Source organism: Catharus ustulatus, chromosome 4 (genome assembly GCF_009819885.2).
Source record: "Catharus ustulatus isolate bCatUst1 chromosome 4, bCatUst1.pri.v2, whole genome shotgun sequence".
NCBI lineage: Eukaryota > Metazoa > Chordata > Aves > Passeriformes > Turdidae > Catharus > Catharus ustulatus.
In genome coordinates, this window is record NC_046224.1 from 54,748,072 (window position 1) to 54,771,001 (window position 22,930).

The 22,930-nt window shown below is 39.2% G+C and overlaps 1 protein-coding gene across 2 annotated transcripts in view; it reads right to left on the bottom strand.

Moving 5' to 3' along the window:
* ANO6 (anoctamin 6) overlaps nucleotides 1-22,930 on the bottom strand; it is a 79,086-nt gene that overhangs the window by 43,755 nt on the left and 12,401 nt on the right. For both annotated transcript variants that reach the window (XM_033056872.2, XM_033056871.2), the window contains exon 2: nucleotides 806-882. Coding sequence is in view for 1 of the 2 variants with exons in the window: in XM_033056871.2 (XP_032912762.1) it covers nucleotides 806-882 (77 nt within the window). In the remaining variant the exon portion in view is untranslated. The remainder of the gene's footprint in view (nucleotides 1-805; nucleotides 883-22,930) is intronic.

Here is a 22,930-nt window from a genome sequence, read left to right on the forward strand (position 1 = left end):
GATGTTATTTCACTTCACAAAAATGTATATAAAAAATAAAAAGTCAGTGAACCACAAGGAGACTCTAAGAAGGACTTTTATAACATCCACATCTAGGCACTCAATTGGGAAATGGAAGCTCTTGGTTGCACCTCATGCTTCAAAAGTGTTTAAACAACTTAAAATTAACACCTTGCTGCAAAACACAGGGTCAAGGGAGGTGAGAGTGTCCACCTCCCAGAAGGAAACTAATTTCCAGTTACTTTGGATACTGGTTTCCTATGAGATCTGAGGCAGGGGTTCTTGTGCTATCAGCCTGTTAGCTGCAGAAAATCTTAGGTGAGCTGGGAATCTCTAACTTTGGACAAAGGGAATGGACGCCTCTAGGTCTTTCTTGTCAGTTCAGTCTCTGGAGTAAGGAATTTCTTGGTATCTCCATGCTTTTTTGAGCTTTCTTGGGCATGTGTGTTTATATGTAGGGTGTGTTCAGAACTATTTATTCTTCTATACACACACAGAAAGCCTATACACTTGTGAATAAAACTACTTAGAGTGAGGAGGTGTATGTGCATATATATCAGTTTATAGTGAGTTTATATCGGTCACAATTGAGTCCAGTGCCTGTGTCAACCTGTACTTTCAGAGCTGAGTCAATGACTTCAGGTAACTTCAGGGAAATGGGGATAACAGCAACTCAGATTTAATCACAAAGATGAACTGTATGGAATGCAAATGCAAAGGAACACTAGTCTTCTGGACTGGACTGTTACACACCTACAAGAGAAAATTTTACAGGTATTCACAGTTAAAGTCAACAGGCACCTACCCACTCAGGAGTATGAAGGTTTTGCTGGTCTGGCACTGTTCCGTAAGTGGGAATAACCTCCCGGTTCAGTTCCAAGACTAGAATGAAACATAAAAAATTAAAATGTTTTAGCATTTTTTTGTGGTATGGTTTTTTTAATGGGTTTTTATAGTTTTTAATTTTTTTTAAAGTAATGCTTTGTGGAGAACCAGTTTATTGCCCTTGTTTAGTGTTTCAGAAATGGAACAATTGTCTGTCACACTTCAGTTACAATCAGCAGGTGGCTGAAGAGAGTGAAACACCAGGATGACAACGTAATGCTAGGAGAACATTTTGACAGTGATGCATCCCTACAGTGACGCATCCCTACAGTGATGCAAACAGCATCCCTTTACTAGTATTTTACTAGTCATTTAGTGTTTCAAAAACTCTTTGGACATTGTAGCAGAAGTTTATTTTTCAACGAATAAGGCTACCAGAAGAGGTTCCAGCTGTGCAAATAACCCTAGTTCATGCGGCTGTACCGGTCAGGCAAGAACAAATAACAGTAACAAAGAATTCTTCACAAGGCTTTTAATGGGTGTTATATAGGCTGTGATACTGTAACATTCACTCATACCTAAAAATACACCTACACCTTCAGTGTGCATTAATGCCTCAGCTACTCCTCACCCATTTCATCAATGCCTGTTAAAAACGAACAACCTGGAAACTGAATTGGTTTCCTGAAAATACAACACAAACTAAAAATGACTTTGTCAAATATGCTATTGCATGAAGCCATTATCAAGCACGCTGGGAATACTGACTACCAAATCAAGCACCGCATAACACACAAATTCATCCTAATAAAGCTACTGGAAATAAGTTACAGAAGCTCTATATTTGCTGCAAGGTATTTGCAAAGTTTTGTTTTCCCACAACTATTTTTGTGTCTGAAGGAGAAGTCAGATAACATCCTGAGGCTGAAGATAACATCAAGTAGCTGAAGGGAGAAGGCTGCTTCCTGCCTATGCATGGCAGCAGATGGATCCCATCTGTTATTTTTAGATCCTTAAAGCTCAGAGGTATCTTAGTTAAGCTGTCCTGCACTGAGGAAGGGTCATGGATAATACAGGTACCTAAATTCCAGTGTTGTCTGGAAAGGATAGCCTCAACCTACCAAAAAATACTCTAATACTAAAATAAGATCTCCAAACTCTAAAATAATTAATCTAACCTTTTAGAATAGCTCAACACCCATTAGATACAATGCCAGGAAGAACACAACTGATATGCCTGGTTATATTTTGGTTTAGTTAAGCTTTTTTTTTTTTTTTGGTTGGTTTTAAGAAGCTTTTCTATTTCACTGGTGATGCTCATTTATACCGGCTGAAGATATGTCAAAACACTGAGAAAAAGAGCACGACAAGATTACAGATCAACAGAACTCCCTCAAGGCCTCCAAGCAGAAAATTCTTGTTTAAATACTCTTTCATAGAGTTCGGTAGGGACTTAGTTCCAGGTGGTGTTTTTGGTTTTCAGATCTCTGCTCTGGAGGTAGTAAATGCTCCAGGGAAAAAACTAAAGCAAGTCCATGAATCTTTTGTGAAATATTAGAGCCATAACCCAAAGGTCTGCCCAACTGAATAATCAAGGTTTGTGAGCTCTCAACAGCATTAAGATCTTCAGAAACATTTCCCAGAATTAAAAAAAAAAGAACACTCAAAAATCACATGGTGAGACAGTAACATGAGGACTCAGAAAACACAAGCACCTCTCAGCAGCTACCAAAAAATTGATGAACATATGTATCATTATGGTTTAATCAATTCAGCTTAGACTAGGGGGAGAAGGGGAAATAGAAATACACATTCTCAATGTCAGTGTAATGGACATCTGCCCGCATTTCCTTCATTCTTTATTCTCTGTCTTTATTCACAAAGATATCCAGACACAAAGTATTTCTGAAAACCCACAGAAGAAGCAATGTTTCTGCCCACATGTAATGAGCAGAGGAAAGTAGAAATACAAGCATCTTGCTTTGACGTATAAACAGTTGCTCTGAAACTGTGTGTCACTACACAAAACATGCAGGTGTGGACACAGACATGAAGACTCAGCTACTAAGCTGCAGAATCAGGAGTTAAAGTGGCCTTTTTGCTAAGCAACCACACCCCCATCATTGGTCTAGAAAACCCTTTAGTCAGAACTAAAGGTCGAAATATGGCATTCACAGGAAGAAGAATTCCAATTCTCCCAAACCCCGATGGATCTGGGGCTGGTCAGAAACATCCTTGTGAAATTCATATGTGAGTACAGTTTTTTTCTGCATCAGGGTGTCTGTCCAGAATACCCTCCTCCTGATACGGTGAATGTCATGGAAACTTTATAATTGTGTCTATATTTAACATCTTAACACATTTGTATTTGAAATAATGATCAAGAGAGTCCCTGGGTCATTGTCCCTGTGGAATAACTTACATAAAAGGGACCTGCCACTTTCACCTTTCATAAGACAATAGCCAAGAACTTCTCTCAAGTTAATTACAGATTAATGTTCGTGTGAATCCAAAATTACAAAGCCTTGACACTACCTGAATGGGTACTCAGACAAGATTTGTTCTGAAAGTGATTTGCAAGGGCAGCTGTGTCAATTTGTGCAGTTTTTATCTGGAAGAGACTGTTCTAGTCTCTCAAAAATACAAAAACAGTACTATAAAAAATCAGCTTTATTTTTGCCTGAAAAACCTGCACCCACACAAAGTGCTTTTTATACACCCAAAAACTCTTAATTTATTTCTCCTACCTCCCCTCCAGCATTATGGCAAAACCAGTTTTAAGTATGGAGGGGAAAAAATTGCAACATAAAAGTTTGGCGCTAGACACTAAGAAAAACCTCCTAAACAACAAGAACAGTAGAAGAGAGCTCCTGAGAAGGCAGGTGAGGTCATGGGAGATCTTTAACATCAGATATTATTTAGTATAGATGAATGAAATATCCTGGAACAATTTAGACCATGTTGAATCTGGCATTAACTTTACAAGGTTGGCCTAGCAGAGCTTTTGAGCTCTGGGCCCTTAGACAAAATTTCCTCTGAGTGCAAGACTGATCATAGTGTTCTCATAGTTATGTCTAAAGGCCAGTGTGTTGAGATTTTATATTAAAATAATAGTTCAGTTTACTCATATCTTCTTCAGAAATGTTATCACTCCTGTTAATATTTGAGTCAAGGCTAGATGTTTGTGTTCTATCACCCAGCCAAGTAAAGCAAAGGAGGTGCAAGGGAACAAAGAAATGTACCGGCTTTGTGCCAGCACACTCTGATTTTAATTGACTGATACATCAAATTCTGTGTTCAAGCAATCCAGGCAACACATGCTTTTGTCTTAACAAAAGACAAACACTTAACCTAATTTATTTCTATTGGAGTCATAGTTCTGGGTGTCTGCTCAAGGATACCAATTGGTCTTTGATCTAGTTCTCTCAAAAGATGCTGCTGTAAAAATTTTAAGTACTGAAAATGTGCAAACTACTGTCCAAAAACATATTTGTGGTGTTTGAGCTGCCAACACATCAGTGGTGTTTCCAGCTGCTTGGAGAATGTTCTTCAATGCAGGACACTGAACTGAGCTGTCAACACCTCACACCTTCCTTCAAATATGCCTATACAAAAGTACTAAGAAGCCCATGTTAATCCCACACTACTTCTTCATAACCTATATATATCCCATTCTTTTGGCCAGGCCATGGGAGATGAATCCTGCTGTTTATTCTACCAGTGATTTTTAAAATGAGTTTTCTCTACAGCTTTGCTTTCTCACAGGTGAGCCAGAATTTCTGACTGGATTAAAGACCCCCAAAATTCCTTGATAGCCAACACAAAATGTCCAGTCTTTTCATTCGTGAATTGGTATTGGCAGTGGATGGTTTTGTAAGATCAATGCATAATTCAATTTTAAAGGCTTTAATGAACACTACTACTAGCAATCTCTACCTATTGCTATAGGTGAGAGGCTATGGCCTACTGATTGACATGGAAGCTCTTCCTTTGTAAGAAATATACAGATGAATTAAATATAAAGAATTAAGCCTTTCCTTGGGGTCTGAATAGTGAAATAATGGAAGCTGTCCAAAGCACATGCAGTAGGGATGAACAGGTTTTTTTTAATCTGTAAATTAAGGAGAACTGAGAATGAAAAAAATGCAGTATCCAGAAGTGAAAAAAGATGCTGCCCTGAAAAACATTAATGACAAGAGAACCACAAAAATGTTGGATAAGCTGATATTTGAAAAGACCACTGGGCTTGGTCTTGTAATAAGGACATTGTCAAACATGCCTGAAGATGCCCATGTTTTTGTGACAAAGAAATTCTGTGTATTTGCTATCACTGATTTCCACTCATATAAAAATAGTCAGAGGTGAAAAAGAGCCACAGCATTCTTTTGGCTTGTGAATCGCCTGCACGCAAATTAATAGGCACCAAATTATTCTGAGGAGTCAAGACGATTTTACGACACTGAACTGATAGTACCTGGTATTTAACAAGCCTGTGAGACATTGTTAAGGACAAGATCTTGGCCCTGGCACTGAACATGGCACCTCATGAGCAATCAAGAATGCAAAGCCAGGAGATGACATCTGGAATCCCTGGGCTTTGCTGCTCTGCTATGGGAATCACATCGCCTCTCACTTCCCTCAGAGTTTTGTGAGAGTGCTGACTGTCTCTCACAGAATTTTAAAACACTCTAAGTTCCAAATCCTCTTCTTCCAGGGAGAAAAATAAGTGACTAGAACACTGTGCTCTCCTAAGTACAAAACTGATGTGCTCAAGAACATCTGCTCAGCCCCTCAGTGGGACGTGCCTGCAGCATGGAGTTCCTGTTCCCCAAAGAGGGAAGTTTCCAGCATGGGTACAGAAAATGAGATGTTGCAAAGCCAGACCACAGTGCTGGGGCACAGCCCCTGGTGTGCAGTGCCTGGCTGCACGCACAGTGCAGCAGCTGGGAAGCAGGGCAGGAACGGGCAGCTGGCATCTGCTGAAGGAGAGCACTGATGATATTTCAGACCCCCATTCAAACTTCCTCACAGCCCTGTCCTCACATAGCCGTGCCTGAGGCGACAGCATTCACTGCACACAGAAATGTGCAAACATTATGTACACAATTAGACACGCTCAGGTTGTTTAGACCTCAAATAGATTGCGAAGAAAATTGGTATAATAACAAAATACGTCACTGACTGGAAAATACCAGAAAATGTTTATATGCAGTTTTTATCTGAATTGACACATCTCCTGATACATTTGACAGCACTGTCACCACATTAGAAAAGGGAAAAAAAAGGTGATTAATAAAGTCTACGTATTCTAATGAAAAGCAAATTAAAAGATCACATCATGGTTGCCACAGTGAGGCTCAAAGAACTAGATTGGGTCAGATTTTTCCCATCTGCTGCGATAAACTATAAGATCCAAAGACTATGGTCTTTGTCCAGATGCTGATTTTTCCTGACTAGTTGTTCCCTGGGCTATGGTATTTTCTCCATGCACATATGAGAATAGACATTAAAAAATTATCAATGGCTTCACCTCATTCCACCAGACACTATTGGCTTGCATATAGTAGCATTCATTCTGCTCAGTTCTGTGATTAGAATGTGTTTAAATTAGTTTTATTTTGTACCTGTAAACCTCATTGAAGAATGATTTGATGATTTCTTAGGAAGAAATTATTCAACAACAAATTGACAATCATGTTGCTAAATCTCACTTTCTTTATTTTCAGAAGAAAATATGTGTTTGAAGAGAAATTGAATTATTTTAATATCAAACTATGCTTTATAACTTATCATTTCCAGTTAATAAGCGATCCACACAGCTGCCTTCCATGTGAAAATCTTGTTCTCTTCTTAGGGTCTCCTGCTGTCTTACAGCACGTGAGAAACATGGTGACAACTAGCAATGTTAAAATGTAGTAATGCCAAAATGGCTTTCCAGCTGTCAATAAATTACATACTTTGTGTGCTCACATAGTACAGATCTGCAGGTAACATCAACCCAAAAACCTAATCTATGCCACATAATAAGGAAAACATTGATTTTCATTTCAGAAGCCCAAGGAAACTAATAATGAAGCTATAGATGCTGCTGGAGCACAAAGGAAGTGAAATAGCTGTCTTGGAAGATGATTCTTTCTTGCTTGAAAGACTATTTTTTTCCATTAAGTTATCTTCTTTTACAGCTGTGCAAACAAAGGATGGGAACATGTGGAATGACTTTAAAAAATAAATGCTCTTTCATGGCTAACCCTAAACTGGAAAACATTCAGTTGGATATATAACAGAAGGCATTGCAAGACTGAGTCAGGGTAGCTCAGCAAAAATAATAAAGTAAATAGCAGGAAGTTATAAAAACAAGAAATTTGACTTTGTGGAAATGATTCTGCTGATAGTAGTGCCGAAATATTTAAAAGACAATGAACTAGAATGTTTAGGGGGCTCAATAACTGTAAAACAGTTCTTATGTGTTCTGAACTCAAAGAGGGCAAATTGCCCAAAACCTGTGGCAAAAATCCTAAAACATTTCAATGAGATCTGGACTAGCCCCAACCTCAGTTTCAAAAACAAAGCACTGGGCAAATGATGTTTTAGTTACAATTTTGTGATCTCAGAGTAATCTGCTGAAAAGCCAACGTTGGCTCCTGTTTCTCAGTGCTGCAGCGCACGCCAGAACCAACCTGGCTTCATCCAGTACCCACACTCGAATCCAGCTGCCCGTAAATCACTGCAGACATTCAGTTGTTAATTAGAATATTCCAAATACTTTTTCCTCAAGCTAAACAGTTTACCCACATTCAGCTGAAATGGCTGTCAGAAAGAATTATTTTGGCTCTCATCTGTTAATAGGCAATTTAAAGACAAACAAACTTCGGTTTTAGAATGTATGAATGCATCTACCTGCTATAATTTTAAACAATATTTGGTATGCTTTCCAGTTGTAAACTGATTGTATGCATGGCAAACACATGGCTCACTTTGCCAAAGTATACAGTAATGGAATAAAGTGATTAAGTCAGCAGGCTTCAGACTGATATACTTTTCAGGCATTAATCTCAGTTTGGAGTATGACCTTGAATAATTTTCTCTTCTCTACATGTCTTTTAATAATCTAGTAACTTAAATATATTACATTTATGCAACAAACAAGCCTTCTTAAATTTTTCAATTAAGAGGTGCTTTGGTTTAGTTATATATGGAATCAGGTAGAAAACTACTGTAATGCTGACTGCCAAATGAACCTGCTTCATGATTGATACTGTCACACTCCTCCTAACTGAGGATAGTTACATGCATATATGTATTATTTCTTTCACTTTTAGCAATAATGAAAACATTGTAATTTCTACTGTCAAAAATGCAAGTTCTTAGTTTCTAGAGTTGAGAAAAAGAATTACCTCAGTCACCTTAAGAACGTAAGGTTTAAGGGATCAGCTGGGTCACTGAACCCAGCAGCAGCTTATATACAACTTCGACTTTTAGCTTTGTTAGAAAGTTCTGAGAGAAAAATTTGTTTACTAGGAATAATCTGTTTTAGTCTGAAAAAGGCATCAAGAAGAACAGGCTGCATTTTTTTCCTGTTGCAGTAAATAAAATCCAGGTTGCAAAGGATGAGATAGACTAATTTTAAGAACCCAAAGTGCATTAAGATAGATCTGCAGACCATAGTAGTTACAGACTATATCAAGTTACTATATCAAGTTGCATATCAAGTTACAGACAAATTCTTATTGATGTACTCAAGTGTCCAAGCAGATTGAGTTTTTATGCCAAATTGTATCAACCATAGCATATGGCCCTTAATGACCAGAATGAATCAATTGATTTTATTAATTGATACATCAATTTCATTACTGTAGTTAATGTTTCCCTTGCTTAATCAAATATTTTAAGTGCAAAATGTTTCATAAATGCATTTTCTTAAAAGTACACAGCATGCTTCAGCCAACTAACAAACATGTTTTTCTCTATGGTATATTAACTCTACTTACCAACAAAATGCATCTACAGACAAGTTCAGAATAAATAGGAATTATCTAGTAGATAAGAAAGAAATTATTCAATAACAAATTGAAAAATCAAAGAAAGTGTGAATTTAGCTATATACTTGCTGAAATAAATGTGTGTCTATGAAATTAAAGATGAGATGTAGGCCCCTAAAACAGGATTTGGGAGTAACCAAAACATTCAGCTCCAGAATTGCAAACTGAAATAGTGACTTTGCAAATGTTGGCTAACAGGAATTCCCTGCATTGCTGCCAGGCATTGTGGGTGTATTTCCCTGGAGGTTGCCAGGGTTCAGACTGGGTATAGCCCCTGTGGTGCCCTCAGAAATGTCATTAACACAAGATGATCTTCAAGGTTCCTTCCAACTCAAACTGTTCTATGATGATTCTATGATGAAGTATGGTATGGTATTCAAAATAGCAAAATTGGAAAATGCTCTCATTATTGTCTGAGCTTTTCTTACTGGTAAGCATTTTTAAGACAACTTTGTAAGAAAAGCAGGGAGTTTATCAACTATAAACCCAGAATGGGATTAAGATCTGACTGTACAAGAGTGGTTGAAAATGAATTATTTTCCTGTGGCCCTTCTCATCCAGAAGATGCATTCCTGCCATTGCAATTGCACTGGATTCCTGCCAGTGAAATCTGGATCTCCCTGTTCAGCACCTTGTGTTTGCACAATCCATTCAGAAGTGTCTTACCTACCCCACATCTTAGTAATCACTTCAGCAGCCTGCATTCCTATGGAAAGGGTCTGGGCTCCTAAAACTCCCTAAAAACAGGAGTTAGGCAACCTGACACTCACATCCCTGTTGGATATAGTGTTCAGAAGTGGTAAAAGCACCATAGAAACACAGAGGACAAAAGGAATGAAAATGTTCTGTGGTCTAAACAAGACCTGGAGCCATGCTGTTTATGAGGAAGATTAAAAAGAATTCTGCAATTACTACCAGTTTACTGAATGAGGCGGTGGACTTAAGAGGAAAAAAAGAACAATGATTTTGTGCCTAAACACTGTAACTTGTATTTAAAGAAATGGCAGGGAAATGGAAGTTGCCTGAGCAATATCAATGTTGACACTGCCTAACTTCTAAGTGCTTGACTTCATAACCTTAATGTCAACATTTTTTAGTCATAATAGATTATTAGCTGCAACCAATTAGGGATGCTACGGCTCCTGCTGGTAACTGGTAAAATTTGCATTTAAATATGGAGAAAGATTACTGCTGGCTATACTGTATTATTTAATTATACAGTCAGTTTAGAAATGAAATTATAGCTGAAGCATTTGAGTGATTCCCTTGAGCAGAAATGATGTAACAATTATTACTGCAATTGGCATGAGGAAACTTTGTTGAAAGTCTAGAATTTCACCTAATCAGGCAATTTGATTAGTGGACCATATGTAGCAGTACTCTGTGCTACTGCAGAGTAATCTCAAAATGCACTGCAAGAAAAGCAATAATAGTAATTGTAGACACTTTTTCTCATGGATCAAATTTATTAAGTTTTAAAAGTCAGTTCAGAATAATGTAATTAGTATAAATTCAGTACCATGATGGAAAAAACCACAACCAGTGTGGTTGTTTTAGCTTATTACAATCACTATGAATAAAAATTCTAGTTTCTGCTGAAAATTCAACTCATGATGCCCAGTAACTACAGCTGGGTAAGGCCTGACAGCTTCATGCCAGACAAGATGTGGCTTTGAAGACACAAAGTTTTCTAAATTCCTTCTGGGAAAAGAGGCATTTACAAGAAGCATGCATGCGGGCACGCAGCTTTCTAATAATATTACTGTGGGCAGGCTGATGGAAAATAAGAATATGCTCCCTCTGCCTGGAATTGAAAAGTCCACTATACAACTAAAGTTAAAAAATAAATGCAAATGAAAATACCAACTCAACAAATTTATACACAAATACATTTGGAAAATGTGAAGGCAATAAAAGCAAGTTCCAGAGAAACACAAATTTTTTCCCTGGACTTTGAGAACACAGTAGTAGAAGGACATAAGATCCCAACAGCCACTACAGTCGTCTAACAAGACAAGGATGCTAAAAATGAAGTAGATTCCTCTGGAGAGAGAAAGACGTGCTGAAGGTCCTGGTCATTTCAGTCACCGGTTAAGAGCCCCCAGGTTTAGGTGACTGAATGGACAGATCAACCATTGCACCTTTACCAGACCAAGCCTTGAGCTTAGGCAGGGCTGACAATTAGCTTTCCAAGGAATGCCACCATCAAGCCGTGCCTCTGGCTGCAATCAACCTCCTGTTGGGATGGGTGGTCTGTCATGTGGTTTGTAAGCCCCACTGGTGAATTGTTCTTTCTGTCAGGTGAGGAGTGAAACACACTACTGCCCCGTGGTCATTCAGCTGCAGGGCTTAGCACTGGTTCCTGGCCTTTGTCCTTGGGCAGAAAGCCTGCTCCCAGTCTCCAGATTTATGTCACAGCAGAGTCATTGGCCTCTACACCTTGCCTCCTGTGCAGGCTCTTACTGCGCCTTTTCACCAGAGAGTGAGCACTAACGCTGTTCACTAGTTTTTAACAAGGTCAATGTGCCCAGCCTCTTGGCCCCAAGAGAATCCAATGGTGCTTTGGGCCAAAATCATCATTCAGTGTTCCAAAGTGCAATATGGGGGCACAGAGGCAGAGAAGCTCCCACCCTGTAAGATCAGACAGAAGTAGGTTTTTTTAGATCATCTTAAATGCTTTTGAGTCTGCAACTACTTCTTATACATCTTGGCTCTGGGATGAGTGAGGAGCAGCAAGTTTTTAATCACCTGTCCATGAGGTAGCACATTAGAAATATTGTCAGATATATGACATAGTACTACAAGCTCTGAGGCAGATGCCAAAGAAATGCCTGAGAAAATGTATGAACAGTGCCGACCATGGGACAGTGAGAGCTTTTTGACTGCTTGATGGGCAACAATGCTAATAAAGTATCAGGTATCTAGCTGAAGTTTTGTGCTTATAAGTAACATATATAGAAGGATTATTCCCTGTGTAGAGCCATACTTCAGATTTCTGTATGGTCACCCACCACCATTGTGGACAAATTTTTCAGAGCAGAAACAGCAGGACAGCTTTAGACCCAGCAGAGCAAGTGCATGATAGTATGGCATAAAGTGCCATTTCCAGATTTCTCTAGCATTTCTTCTAATTTCTTCATAGAAGATTAGCCATCCCAGATTGACTAAATTCTCTCTAAGGCCTTATCAGTAAAGAATAACCATGGATTTAAAAGTACAAGTCTCGTGCTTGGCACAAAGAATGAAAATACTTGTATTTTGATAATGTATTGCAGGAGGGAGCTAACAGAACTCAGGACTATAGTGATCCTGATGACAAATGACTAGCATTGAATCTGAGATACCATTCAGCTATAACAAAACCAAGCAACAAGAATAATGAGGAGGAAAAAGCCACACCCTGGCTTTCCTCCTAACTCACCTACACCACGGTGCAATTCCATGGAATCTTAAAAAAAGCCCACAGAAGAGGAAATGCAAGGTTTGTTTGGGAAAGCATGGAAAGACATTTTACTTTGGTGTCTGTAAAGAGTTCTGCTAAACTGTTTTATGATGCTATGAACATACCAGATGGCAGTAACACAGGAACAACCACAGGGTTTGCTCATTTTGTACAACATTACAGATCTCCATGAGAGTACAAACAGCGCTGAGAGACCCAGTGATAGCCCTCTTCACAAACTCATTTCTACTGAGATTCTAATCCATTTCTTCAAAACTGTGGGAGTGAGAAAATGTAAAAAAGCAGTTTTCCAATGAAATAAAATCAAAACCCAACCAGCAGCCTCTAGAGAGCTGCTTTTTATTTAAGATAAGAATGCTTATGCATCTCGTTATAACAGTAGGGAAAATGCAAGTGAGATGGGTTGTTAGGAGGTTAGTCATTATCCCTTGATATCAGTATGCTGAGATTTGTTCTGTTTTTGAAGAGGACACCACAGTGGCTTTACTGCAGATTCTATTTTTTGTGTCAAAGGTAAGAAAAATGACCTTTTGAAATGTATGAATCCAGCTCCTACATTGTAAGACAGCAAGGTCATCCAGTCTGATCCCTGAACACAAACCAGAGGATTTTACCTCCAGATTTTCCTTTAGTTTAGTATCTGCAAACTGGAGAAATACAGAAACATGAAATAATGGAATAATGACTCCTCTATCCCTGCTTGCTCCAGGTTGGCACTTCAGCTGTGTAGCTTGGACCTGAAGAGCATCTTGTGACCTTGTGAGTAACATTTCTCTTCTGCACGAGCCAGATCTGTTCATATGGACTCCAACTTGGCATTCTGAATGCCAAGAGAATGACTGTCCCTAAAGGTGACACAAGAAAACAGCAAAGAAAATAGTGATAGATATGGAAAAGAACTGAAAGACTCATCATGAAAGCAAACAGGATTTCTCTAATGTTTATTTTTGCACGCAAGGTGTTCCTAAAGAACATTCTTATGAGATGAATGGTTAGTGGGTTTGTTCAGTGAACTATACACGTGAGAGATGCAGAAGCTCTTCTGATGGACACATTTGATCTTAGAGCACAGGATAAACGTCTATCCCCAATGCATTTAATTAAACACTCCTCCATTCTGAGGAAACAAAATAAAATAAAGCAAGAATACACCAAATCACAACTGATAAATGGAGTGTTACCATTTATGCTTTCATCATGAAAAACTTTGGAAAATAAACAACTGGAAAAATCCCCCAGACTGAAAAACACCTACTGAATAGCTACCCCCAAGCTCTGGAGACTAAGATTGCAACATTTACACATTTAGATAACTTCATGGACTCTGCTGGATCCACTTATCTCAAAAGAATCATTCTCATGCTTGTGTTCTCATACTTGGCTTGTAATCCTTCCCAACTTGGACAGGAACAGAAAAAGGAGCAGCAGCCTGTTATCTCAGAAGTTTACACTGTTGTGTGAGAACTATAGGAGCAGGCTGCAGGTAATCCTATAAAAATCAGTATCCCTACCACAGCCTGAGACAAGTACATAAAATGGTGGCAATGTAACAGCTATCAGAAGGCTGAGTCCAAACTTGAGCCTAAACTCCACAAAATATCATTGGCTTTATGTTTTCTTTCCCCGAGTAATTTCAGAGGAGTTAGTGAGATCTGATCTAAATCAGCTGTTAAAACACAGTATTGCTGATATTTTAAGAAGTAGAAAGGATGAAACCAAGAAGCAGCACGAGCTGTTTATTATTTTTGTGTGAACACTCTCCCTCCCCTGCTTAGGTCTCATGCATGCCCAGAACCTGGCCTGATAAACATGCATGTACTCTGAAGGATGACTTGCTGTAGGACTGTGACAGAATGCTTTGGAGAGGACTGTAGAGTTAGGCCTCTGGTCAAAAGTCTGATAAGTTGCTCTTATAGCTCCTCCAGTGTTGAAGGTCCCTGAGGGTGTTCTTGAATCAGAAGGTGTTTTCTTCATTGCTTAAAATTATGTGATTTATTTTTGTTTGTTCGTTTTTTCATCCCGGCTCAACTAAAACAAAACAGCTGTCCCGAAGCAGGAAATACAAAGAAGACAAGCTACTTCTGCTTTTGTCACGAGACAAGTTTGCCAAGATCAACCTCAACCGTACTGTTAAAATTACCACCTGTTTACAGAGGGAACGAGCATACCTTGCCTTCCCCATGCACAGCAGTGGCCCTGAGCTCCAAACATCATTTTTTCAGCAGCCAAGCAGATCTCTTGGTGTTCCTCACCAATGCCAAATCTTCAGGCAGCAGCTACACAGCTTTTTCATTGGGAGCTGACATGATTAACCCAATTGTAATTGCAGATGGCTGTTTGGTCAGCCTTCAATGCCTATGGATCAATGAGCTATCTAATTAGAAATCTTGAGATGTATTTATAAAATTATACCCACTGCTATTAAATTTACATGTCTCAAAGGATATATATTTGAATTTCTGTAATGAGATTCTCAGCATGTTTCCTTTAAAGTATTTCCCACACTCAGATCTCAGACTGTGTGTTTACAGGAAGGTCCTAAAAGGATACTTTTAATTACTTTGAAAACAGTGAAAACATTAAGTTTAAAGTCAAAACCTAGAGGCACTTAATACTTGTGTGTAGGTGCAAAGACTGCCTGTAAGCATTCTTGGTGGTGGACCCAGAGTTTAGAAACAAACTGTACTTTTGTTTCCTTATCAGGAAATACTTTCTAGTTTCAGGAGTTAAAGGACTCTTCAGATTTTACTGTGGTGACCAGTGGCAGGACCCAAGGGAATGGTCTGAAGTTGTGCCTGGAGATGTTTAGGTTGGATGTTAGAAAAAGGTTCTTTACTCAGGGGGCTTGGGCACTGGAAGAGGCTCTGCAGGGAAGTGGTCCCAGGCACATGGTGTGATTTTGGGACTATCCTTTGCAGGGCTGAGAGCTGGACTCAATAACCCTGGTGGTTCCCTTCCAAATCAGCTTATTCTGTGATTCTGTGATAAACAAACTTTGCTTTTCTTGTAGACTCTAATAAAGTTACAAAAACATCTGGAGCTCTGCTTGGCTGGACTGCATTGCCCTTGAAGCTTTCTCTTTCCTCACTTGGTTATCAGCAAGGAGCAAATAAAAAAATATAGTCCAGCATTTACTCTTCTATTCTTCAGGTCTTTTTTTTTTCCAATTTATTACATGTTTAAGTCTTACTAAATATTGTAAGAGCTGTTGCTGGATTGTATCTTAAGCACTGCCATCAGTTTATAGATTAAATTGTGCTTTAGTGTAAAATTCCTTCTTGTATTTTATAGACAGCAGAATAATTAAATGAATTTAATTATTTTTCCTAGAATAAATCAGCATATATGGAGATGATGAAAGATTTAATAGAGATATTCCCTCCATTAGGGACTAATTCTGCTTTTTCTACATTGTTTACAGAAATTATGCTGTTCCCACTCTAGTCAAAGGGGCTGCTCGCAAGGGTAAAGTGTGTCTTACTTGACCTCATCCTTGTTCATAAATGCCTATAAAATCTCCATTAGACTACTTACAGAAAAACACACAGAAAAAGAACACCAATAATCTTACTAATATTGCACATGAACTAATAAAACTCCAGCACTGCTACAGCCATCTGGATTATCATCTCAGCCTCAGTGCCAAATCTACAGAAGTGGAAATTTTTTTTGCAAATATCTAACATAAAGATAACATTTTTTTTCTGGCTGGATAAATTACCAATGAACACATTGCAATTTTTGCTACATATAAAAAAGATGCATGAAAATGCCACAGATTAATTATTTCAATTCACTGCACCCATAGCTATATTATCTTAGTCCCTTCTGTAGTTTATTTTCCTGATGAACTCGACTGGAAGAATTTTTAAGCCGCTGCTTAATGAGTGCCTGACCAGATAAATAGGTGAACAGAATTACAGAATCATAGAATCACAGAATGGCTTGGGTTGGAGGGAACCTTAAAGTTCCCAATCCTCCTGCCATGGACAGGGACACATTACACAAGACAGGTTGCTCAAAGTTCCATCCAGCCTGGCCTTGCACACTCCCAGACATGTGGCATTCACAGCTCCTCTGGGGAACTTGTTCCAGTGCCTCACCACCCCACAGTAAAAAATTGCTTCTTAACAGCTGTACTGGCCAACCCTCCCCTTGTGAATACTGTCAAGGGTTCTTCCTCTTTCACTTTTAGTTACTTTCTTTCTTAGTTTGTACCCAAAAGTTGACATGTTTTGCCTTCACTTCCATTTCCTTACTCTTTTCATTACTTCAACGCTTCTTATTTTATGAGACCCTTCAGTGAAGACCCTGGTTTGTGCTACATGAGTCTCTCCACTGATCTAAGCTCGAGTCTGATGCTTATCTCAGGCCTTCTTGAGTGACCACAGCTTCTCCACAGGCAGTTTGGTCACGCTCTTAACTCCTCCACTGTCTTAGCACACCCTTGGATTACTTATATCAGTTGCCAGCATCTTTAGCAGGGTTGTTACACCACCGATATTTTGTAATCACTTCTCATACTTTCCAACCTGATCTGCAATCCAGATAACATCTTTTAGTTACTATTCCTCCCATAAAGGAAAGAAAGAATCCACAATATTTCATGCACTGGAAAGTCACGAATCTCATCCCCATCTCCTGACACAAGTCCATTAGTATCACCACACCATAGGAGGTTCAGGGTATCTCAACACAAGCACTTCTTGCTCCCACTCTTCCTAGACTGAAAATTCTTTATCTGACTGTAATTTCCCAAAATAGGAATTGTTGAGGGACAGGTCATGAGTCTCTGCTGCAGCTGTGGAAAAAGAACTAAGAGCTTTCAGACTGAAGAAAAGGCTCTGGGAAACCAGAGAAATTGTGTCATTTTAGGACTAACTGGAGACCTATAAGAAAGGGGACAGGTTTTTTAGTAGGGTGTTTAGAGACAGGACAAGGGGTGATGGTTTTAGGCTAAAAGAGGGTAGACTCAGTCAACTTATAAGGAACAAGCTTTTAACAATGAGGTTGGTGACACACTGGAACAGGTTACCCAGAGAGGCGGTCAATGCCCCATCCCTGGAAACATTAAAGGCCAGACTCGATGGGGTCCTGAGCAACCTGATCCAGTTGAAGATGGCACTTGTGGCAGTGGGGTTGGACTAGATAAGCTTTAAAGGTCCTTCCAACCCAAACCATTGTGATTCTGTGATCTATCTCCACCCATGCTGGAAGCCTGCAGGACAGACACACACAAGGGGCACTCCAGTTTTCCAGGCATTGAGCTGCTGCACCAGTTGGTCTCAAACAGCACTGAGCACAAAAGAGGTCATAGCTGTTCCCTACAGCAGGGCACTGCTGCACAGCTCATTCTGATGACTGTGATGTGAGCAGTTTCCTATGCAAATATTTAATGTCCCATAACAAATCATATCTAAAAAATGCTGGAGAACCTGACTAACCAGATTAATGGGGCCAGATGAAATCCATCTACGAAAAAAAATGAAAGTGAAGCAGGAAAAGCAAAGCAAAATCTGCTGTTGGTGGCAGTTATTACAAAACTTTAATTTTCAGTTGTGTCTAAATAATGTTGATGAATTACTGGTTTAGTTGGAAATTATTTAATGCAAAAGCTAAATTGAACAACATTTTCAAACTAAGCTGCTGTTTCTACCACATGAGTCACAACAACAATTAAAACAATGTTTATAGCCTACCAGAGTTGTAACTACATTTCCTTAAAGTTCAGTTTGAAGTTTAATATATTTTAATAATTTTCCAATTTGAATCTGGCACTCATTAAGGATGCTTTAGGAACCCACTTCTCAAGTTCATGCAGGGTCCCATGCCTATATGTCAACTGCTGTTACCAAATACTTAAGAAAGGAGTAGGTAAGAAGAGAGTAATTCCACTGAATTAAGCAAAAATATATTTCAGATGTCTGCATATTCCCTTGGGATACAATCAAGACACTTCTTTCTGTCACAAAGCCTTCAGAGAGTGGGATGCCTGAGTAAATTGTGAGGGGTAGAAAAGACAAAAGATCTATGCTCAGACACTTGCATTCTTAGACTGACTACCAAACACAATCTATTGTTTGGTGACAGGGCGCATGACTGCCAGTTTTCATTTACCACGACCGCAGCAATAAGAACATAAAGTGCACAGTGTCCTTCTCAGCAGCTTTGCATTCCTACCACACTGACACTGAGACTGCCCAATGAAAGATAAGGCCAGAATGCCAAGGAGACTTTGGCTGCTGCTGTGGGGTGGCTGTGGGTGGGAATGCCTCTTTTGGTAGCCAAACCAGTTGGTGCTGCTTCACACGTTTGTGACACCACAGCCCTCAGTTTTCATTTCAACTTCCAGATCCATCAGACTGGAACCAGAAGATCAGATGGTAGCAATGTCCCAGCGGTCTCTCCTCACAGCCAGTGCAGCAGATGAACACACTTTCTTCAGAGGTAAGACTGTTCCACCTACACTCACACTAAGCCTGAATTTGAATCAAATACCCCTAAAAATTGCAAGTAATATTAGGTCCATGCTGTAGTGAATATTTTTAAAATTTCATATTAAAACATATATATCAAATATCAGTTTAATAATAGATATTTTGTACAGCAATATTTCAGACTGTTAGAAAGGACCATGCCAAAGACATGCACTGCAGCACTAGTGACAGGCCGCTAAAAAGAACCTGATTTTTTCCTATTCATCAGGATACAGAGCTCAACACTTGCATATTTCTCCCCTCATCTTTGTTTCCCCAATATAAGAACAGCCCACAAACCAACCCATGGCCCCACTTCAGAGCTTCCTCCTTGACATTCACAGTCTGTTAAATAAATTATCTTGTTAAACACGCAACTGCAGCAGTTCCATATGCTTAAGGCTTGAAGCACCTTTTCTAAAGGTTTTCTCATGTCAAGCACATGATATTTAGTTTTATTATTTGTGCATTATGTAAAAAGTACAGTAATCAATAAACCCTTTTCCTGGCTACACCATTTAATCCCAAACTTAGGCAAATGCCACTTTATTTGACTTTTTAGGAAATAAAGGACTATTTAATTTATGCCATGTAAAACAAAAGCACTCTTGTGGTTTTATTAATTTTTCTAATCACAGCAGAAAACACCTGTTTTAGTATGAGATTCCCCTTGAGGTTTGCTACATATCTGGTGGCAAACTGGACCTTAAGTGCACAGCACACCACCCATCATTCCCAAGGAATTGGCAGGTTTGAGGAAATAGTAGGAGGAGGTGATTTAAAGGATAACTTTATTGAATGACATAAACGATAACTTTATGGACAATAGAAAACTGGGAAGAGTGGCTGACATCCCACAGGTTTGTGCAGCCCTGCAGAAGGACCTCAACAGGCTGGAGAGATGGGCAGAGAGGAACAGTCTGAAATTCAGCAAAGGCAAATGCAAGATCCTGCACCTGGAGAGAAATAACCCTCTGCACCAGGACAGCCTTGGGGCTCACCAGCTGGGAAGCAGTTCTGTGAGAAAAGGACCTGGGGATCCCAGTGGAGAACAGCTCTTCATGAGCCAGCAATGCCCTTGGGACACTGAAGGCCAATGGAATCCTGGGCTGCATTGGGAAGAGCATTGCCAGCAGGTCCAGGGAGCTGATCCTGCCCCTCCACCCAGCCCTGGTGAGGCACATCTGGAGCGTTGTGTCCAGTTCTGGGCTCCTCAGCACCAGAGAGACATGGAGCTCCTGGAGTGGGTCCCACAGAGGCTGACAAGGATAATCAGGGCAATGGAGCATCTCTCTTATGAGGAAAGGCTCAGAGAGCTGTGCCTGTTCAGTCTTGAGAAGAGATGACTGAGGGGTGACCTCATCAGTGTCTATCAGTATCTGAAGGGAAGGTATCAAGAGGATGGAGCCAGGCTCTGCTTGGTGGTGCCAAGCAATAGGACAAGAGGCAAAGGGCAGAAACTGATGCACAGGACATGAAACCTGAATATGAGGAACAGCTTTGTTACTGTGCAGGTCATCAAGCACTGGAACAGATTGCTCAGAGAGGTTGTGGAGTCTCCCTCACTGGAGATATTCAAGAAGCATCTGGATATAACCCTGTGCAATGTGTTCTAGGATGACCCTGCTTCAGCAGGGAGGTTGGAACAACGATCCATCGTGGTCCTTTCTAGTCTTACCCATTCTATGATTCCAGGCATATGGTAACAGATTTTATTAGTAATTCTTCTCTAATTACTCCTGAAAGATCCTTTTGTGTGGAAGCGCAACATCTGTTACAGCATGTGCTCATCTTCCCTTCCATTCCCTTCCCTTCTCTGGCCTCTTCAAATTCAAGTTCTCTATCTGCATTTTCAAATACTGCATAAAGTGCAAAAAAAGTGATATTAGGACAGTTTTTGTGAGCTTTTGATTGCATTACTTTTAGTAACTGTAATATTATAGAACTGCTGGAGTTCTGTATCATGTACCAAAACTCTGGCTTTTTCCTACATATTGAATTTAATGAGTTTTCTTTTTTATGAATGGTAACACTTGAAAAGTAATTTTAAAAAAAGCTTCAGTTGTTGAGCATAAAAATGTAGAGTTTTTTTTCCTCTTAAAGGAACTTGTGACTTGTGTAAATACAGGAAAAATTTCAGGGAATGACTTGTGATAAATATCCACTATAAAATTTACTACTTAATAACCAGGAAAATAAACAGAACTATTACTGCTAAAGTTGTGCAATTTGCACAAGCTAATACAGTGGCAGATAAGTCCCCTTACAGTTTGTAGACTTATCTGTAAAATGCACTCATTTTCAGTAGAGCTAAATTCAAAATACAGGAACAAAGAATACTTTCAAAGTACAGGAAGGTTTTCATGGACAACTGTGAATTCAGGTATGGTAAAAGTCCTTTTAAAATAGATTAAAATTTGATAGATATATATATATGAAGGTTGCATAAGTTTCCTAATTTCCTGCCTGATTCTCTGATCTCCTCCAGAATTTATGAATTATAAATATCTGCAAACTGGTAATTATACTGCAATTAAATATTTATATTCTTACTATTTGGTTTTTAGGAGTTTTGCACAAAAATCGTTAAATCAGCATTAAAAAGTGAGTGGCAACAGCAGTGTACTTTCAAGTGGAATCACACTTAGTGACAAGGTTGATGTCATTGTATGGCTTGGATTGTATACTCATCTGCAGCCTGGATTCTGCAAAAGTGAAGTGGCAGACAATCAGGAGATAAAAATACTGAAGTATGAAGAGACAAAAAAATGCAGGAAAAACATCAGTGTAACAGATATAAGAGAAAGGACACGAAGGCATGAAAAGTAGTTTAGATGTTGACCAGTGTAAAAGGCCAGTGTTTCCTGGACCAGTGCAAGTCCCAGCTCACCAGGAGGAGTCTCTGACTGCCCCAGCAGTAACTCAGAATAAATGAGACCTTATGTCTACATTCCTGCTTGTTTCCGCAGGGACATACATGCACAAGGTGCACATGCACGAGAACAGTGTCACAAACAGAATGCAGGGAGCAGATATTCTTAATCCTCAGCTCACCAGACAACTTATTGCCATCTTCAGGAGAATGGAGAACTGCAACGTGCCCCAATAATTTTAAAGTTGACTGCAAGTAAGAGAAGCAGAAGAGCAGAGAACCAGGTGTGAAAAGACACCACTGGGGCAGTTTTACTCGCTACTGTAGGTAGACTGAAAAGGAAGAAAGTGTCCTTTCAGAAACAGAACTACTTTTTTGAAAGAATCTGCTTATAAAGTCTTGCATGTTAAAAAATTATTAGATCTGGCCCCTTTGAAATGATCCAAAGGTAGCGATTATACTAAACAAATTACAAGACAAAGCCATACTTCTCAAAAAAAAGAATTTAAATGGTCAGGCTTTCCATTGCCTTAAGAAGACTTCTGTAGAGAACTGCCCATTTCACAGCATCATAAAGGCAAACTGGAGTAATTTGAAGGACACTGTTGGTATGGTATGTGTTCATACTGGGATACAGTATATGATATCAACAATATTTGTAGGATCATACAAGAAACATCAAGTTATTGATGCTATTCAAAAGGGAAAAAAAAGCTCTGGGTAGGCAGCATGACTAAATGCAGTATATGACATGAGGAAGCAAACAAAGAACATAACAGTGAGCAAAAGTAAGGAGGTGAAGAATAACTATGCCTACTCTACACCATTTGGATTACAACATCACCCTTCAGAGTACTGTTCCAGTTGTACAGTAGGCTGAACAAAACTAGTTATCTTAGGCTGTGACTCCACAATTAATGTTGTTTGAATAAACCAGTACTTCTGTACATTTTTATTGTAGTTGCTAAAAATGTGTCCTGAACAACAGCATGAAAGCTATTTTAGAAAGAAGAGCTGGAATTCTCCCTGAATCCTCATCAGCGCATTGTGTGAGAAGAGAAGGGCTGTCATATGAACATCCTTTTCTTGGTCATCTATAAAACATGGTCTGGTCATTATTGCAACAGTGTTAAAAGATGACAAGATATAGACTCAAGGCTCAAGGAACAACTAGGATATATATTTGAGTAAAACCAAGACTGCAAAGAATAAGCAAGTTGTTAACATATCCCTATGAAAACAAAAGTACTTCTTC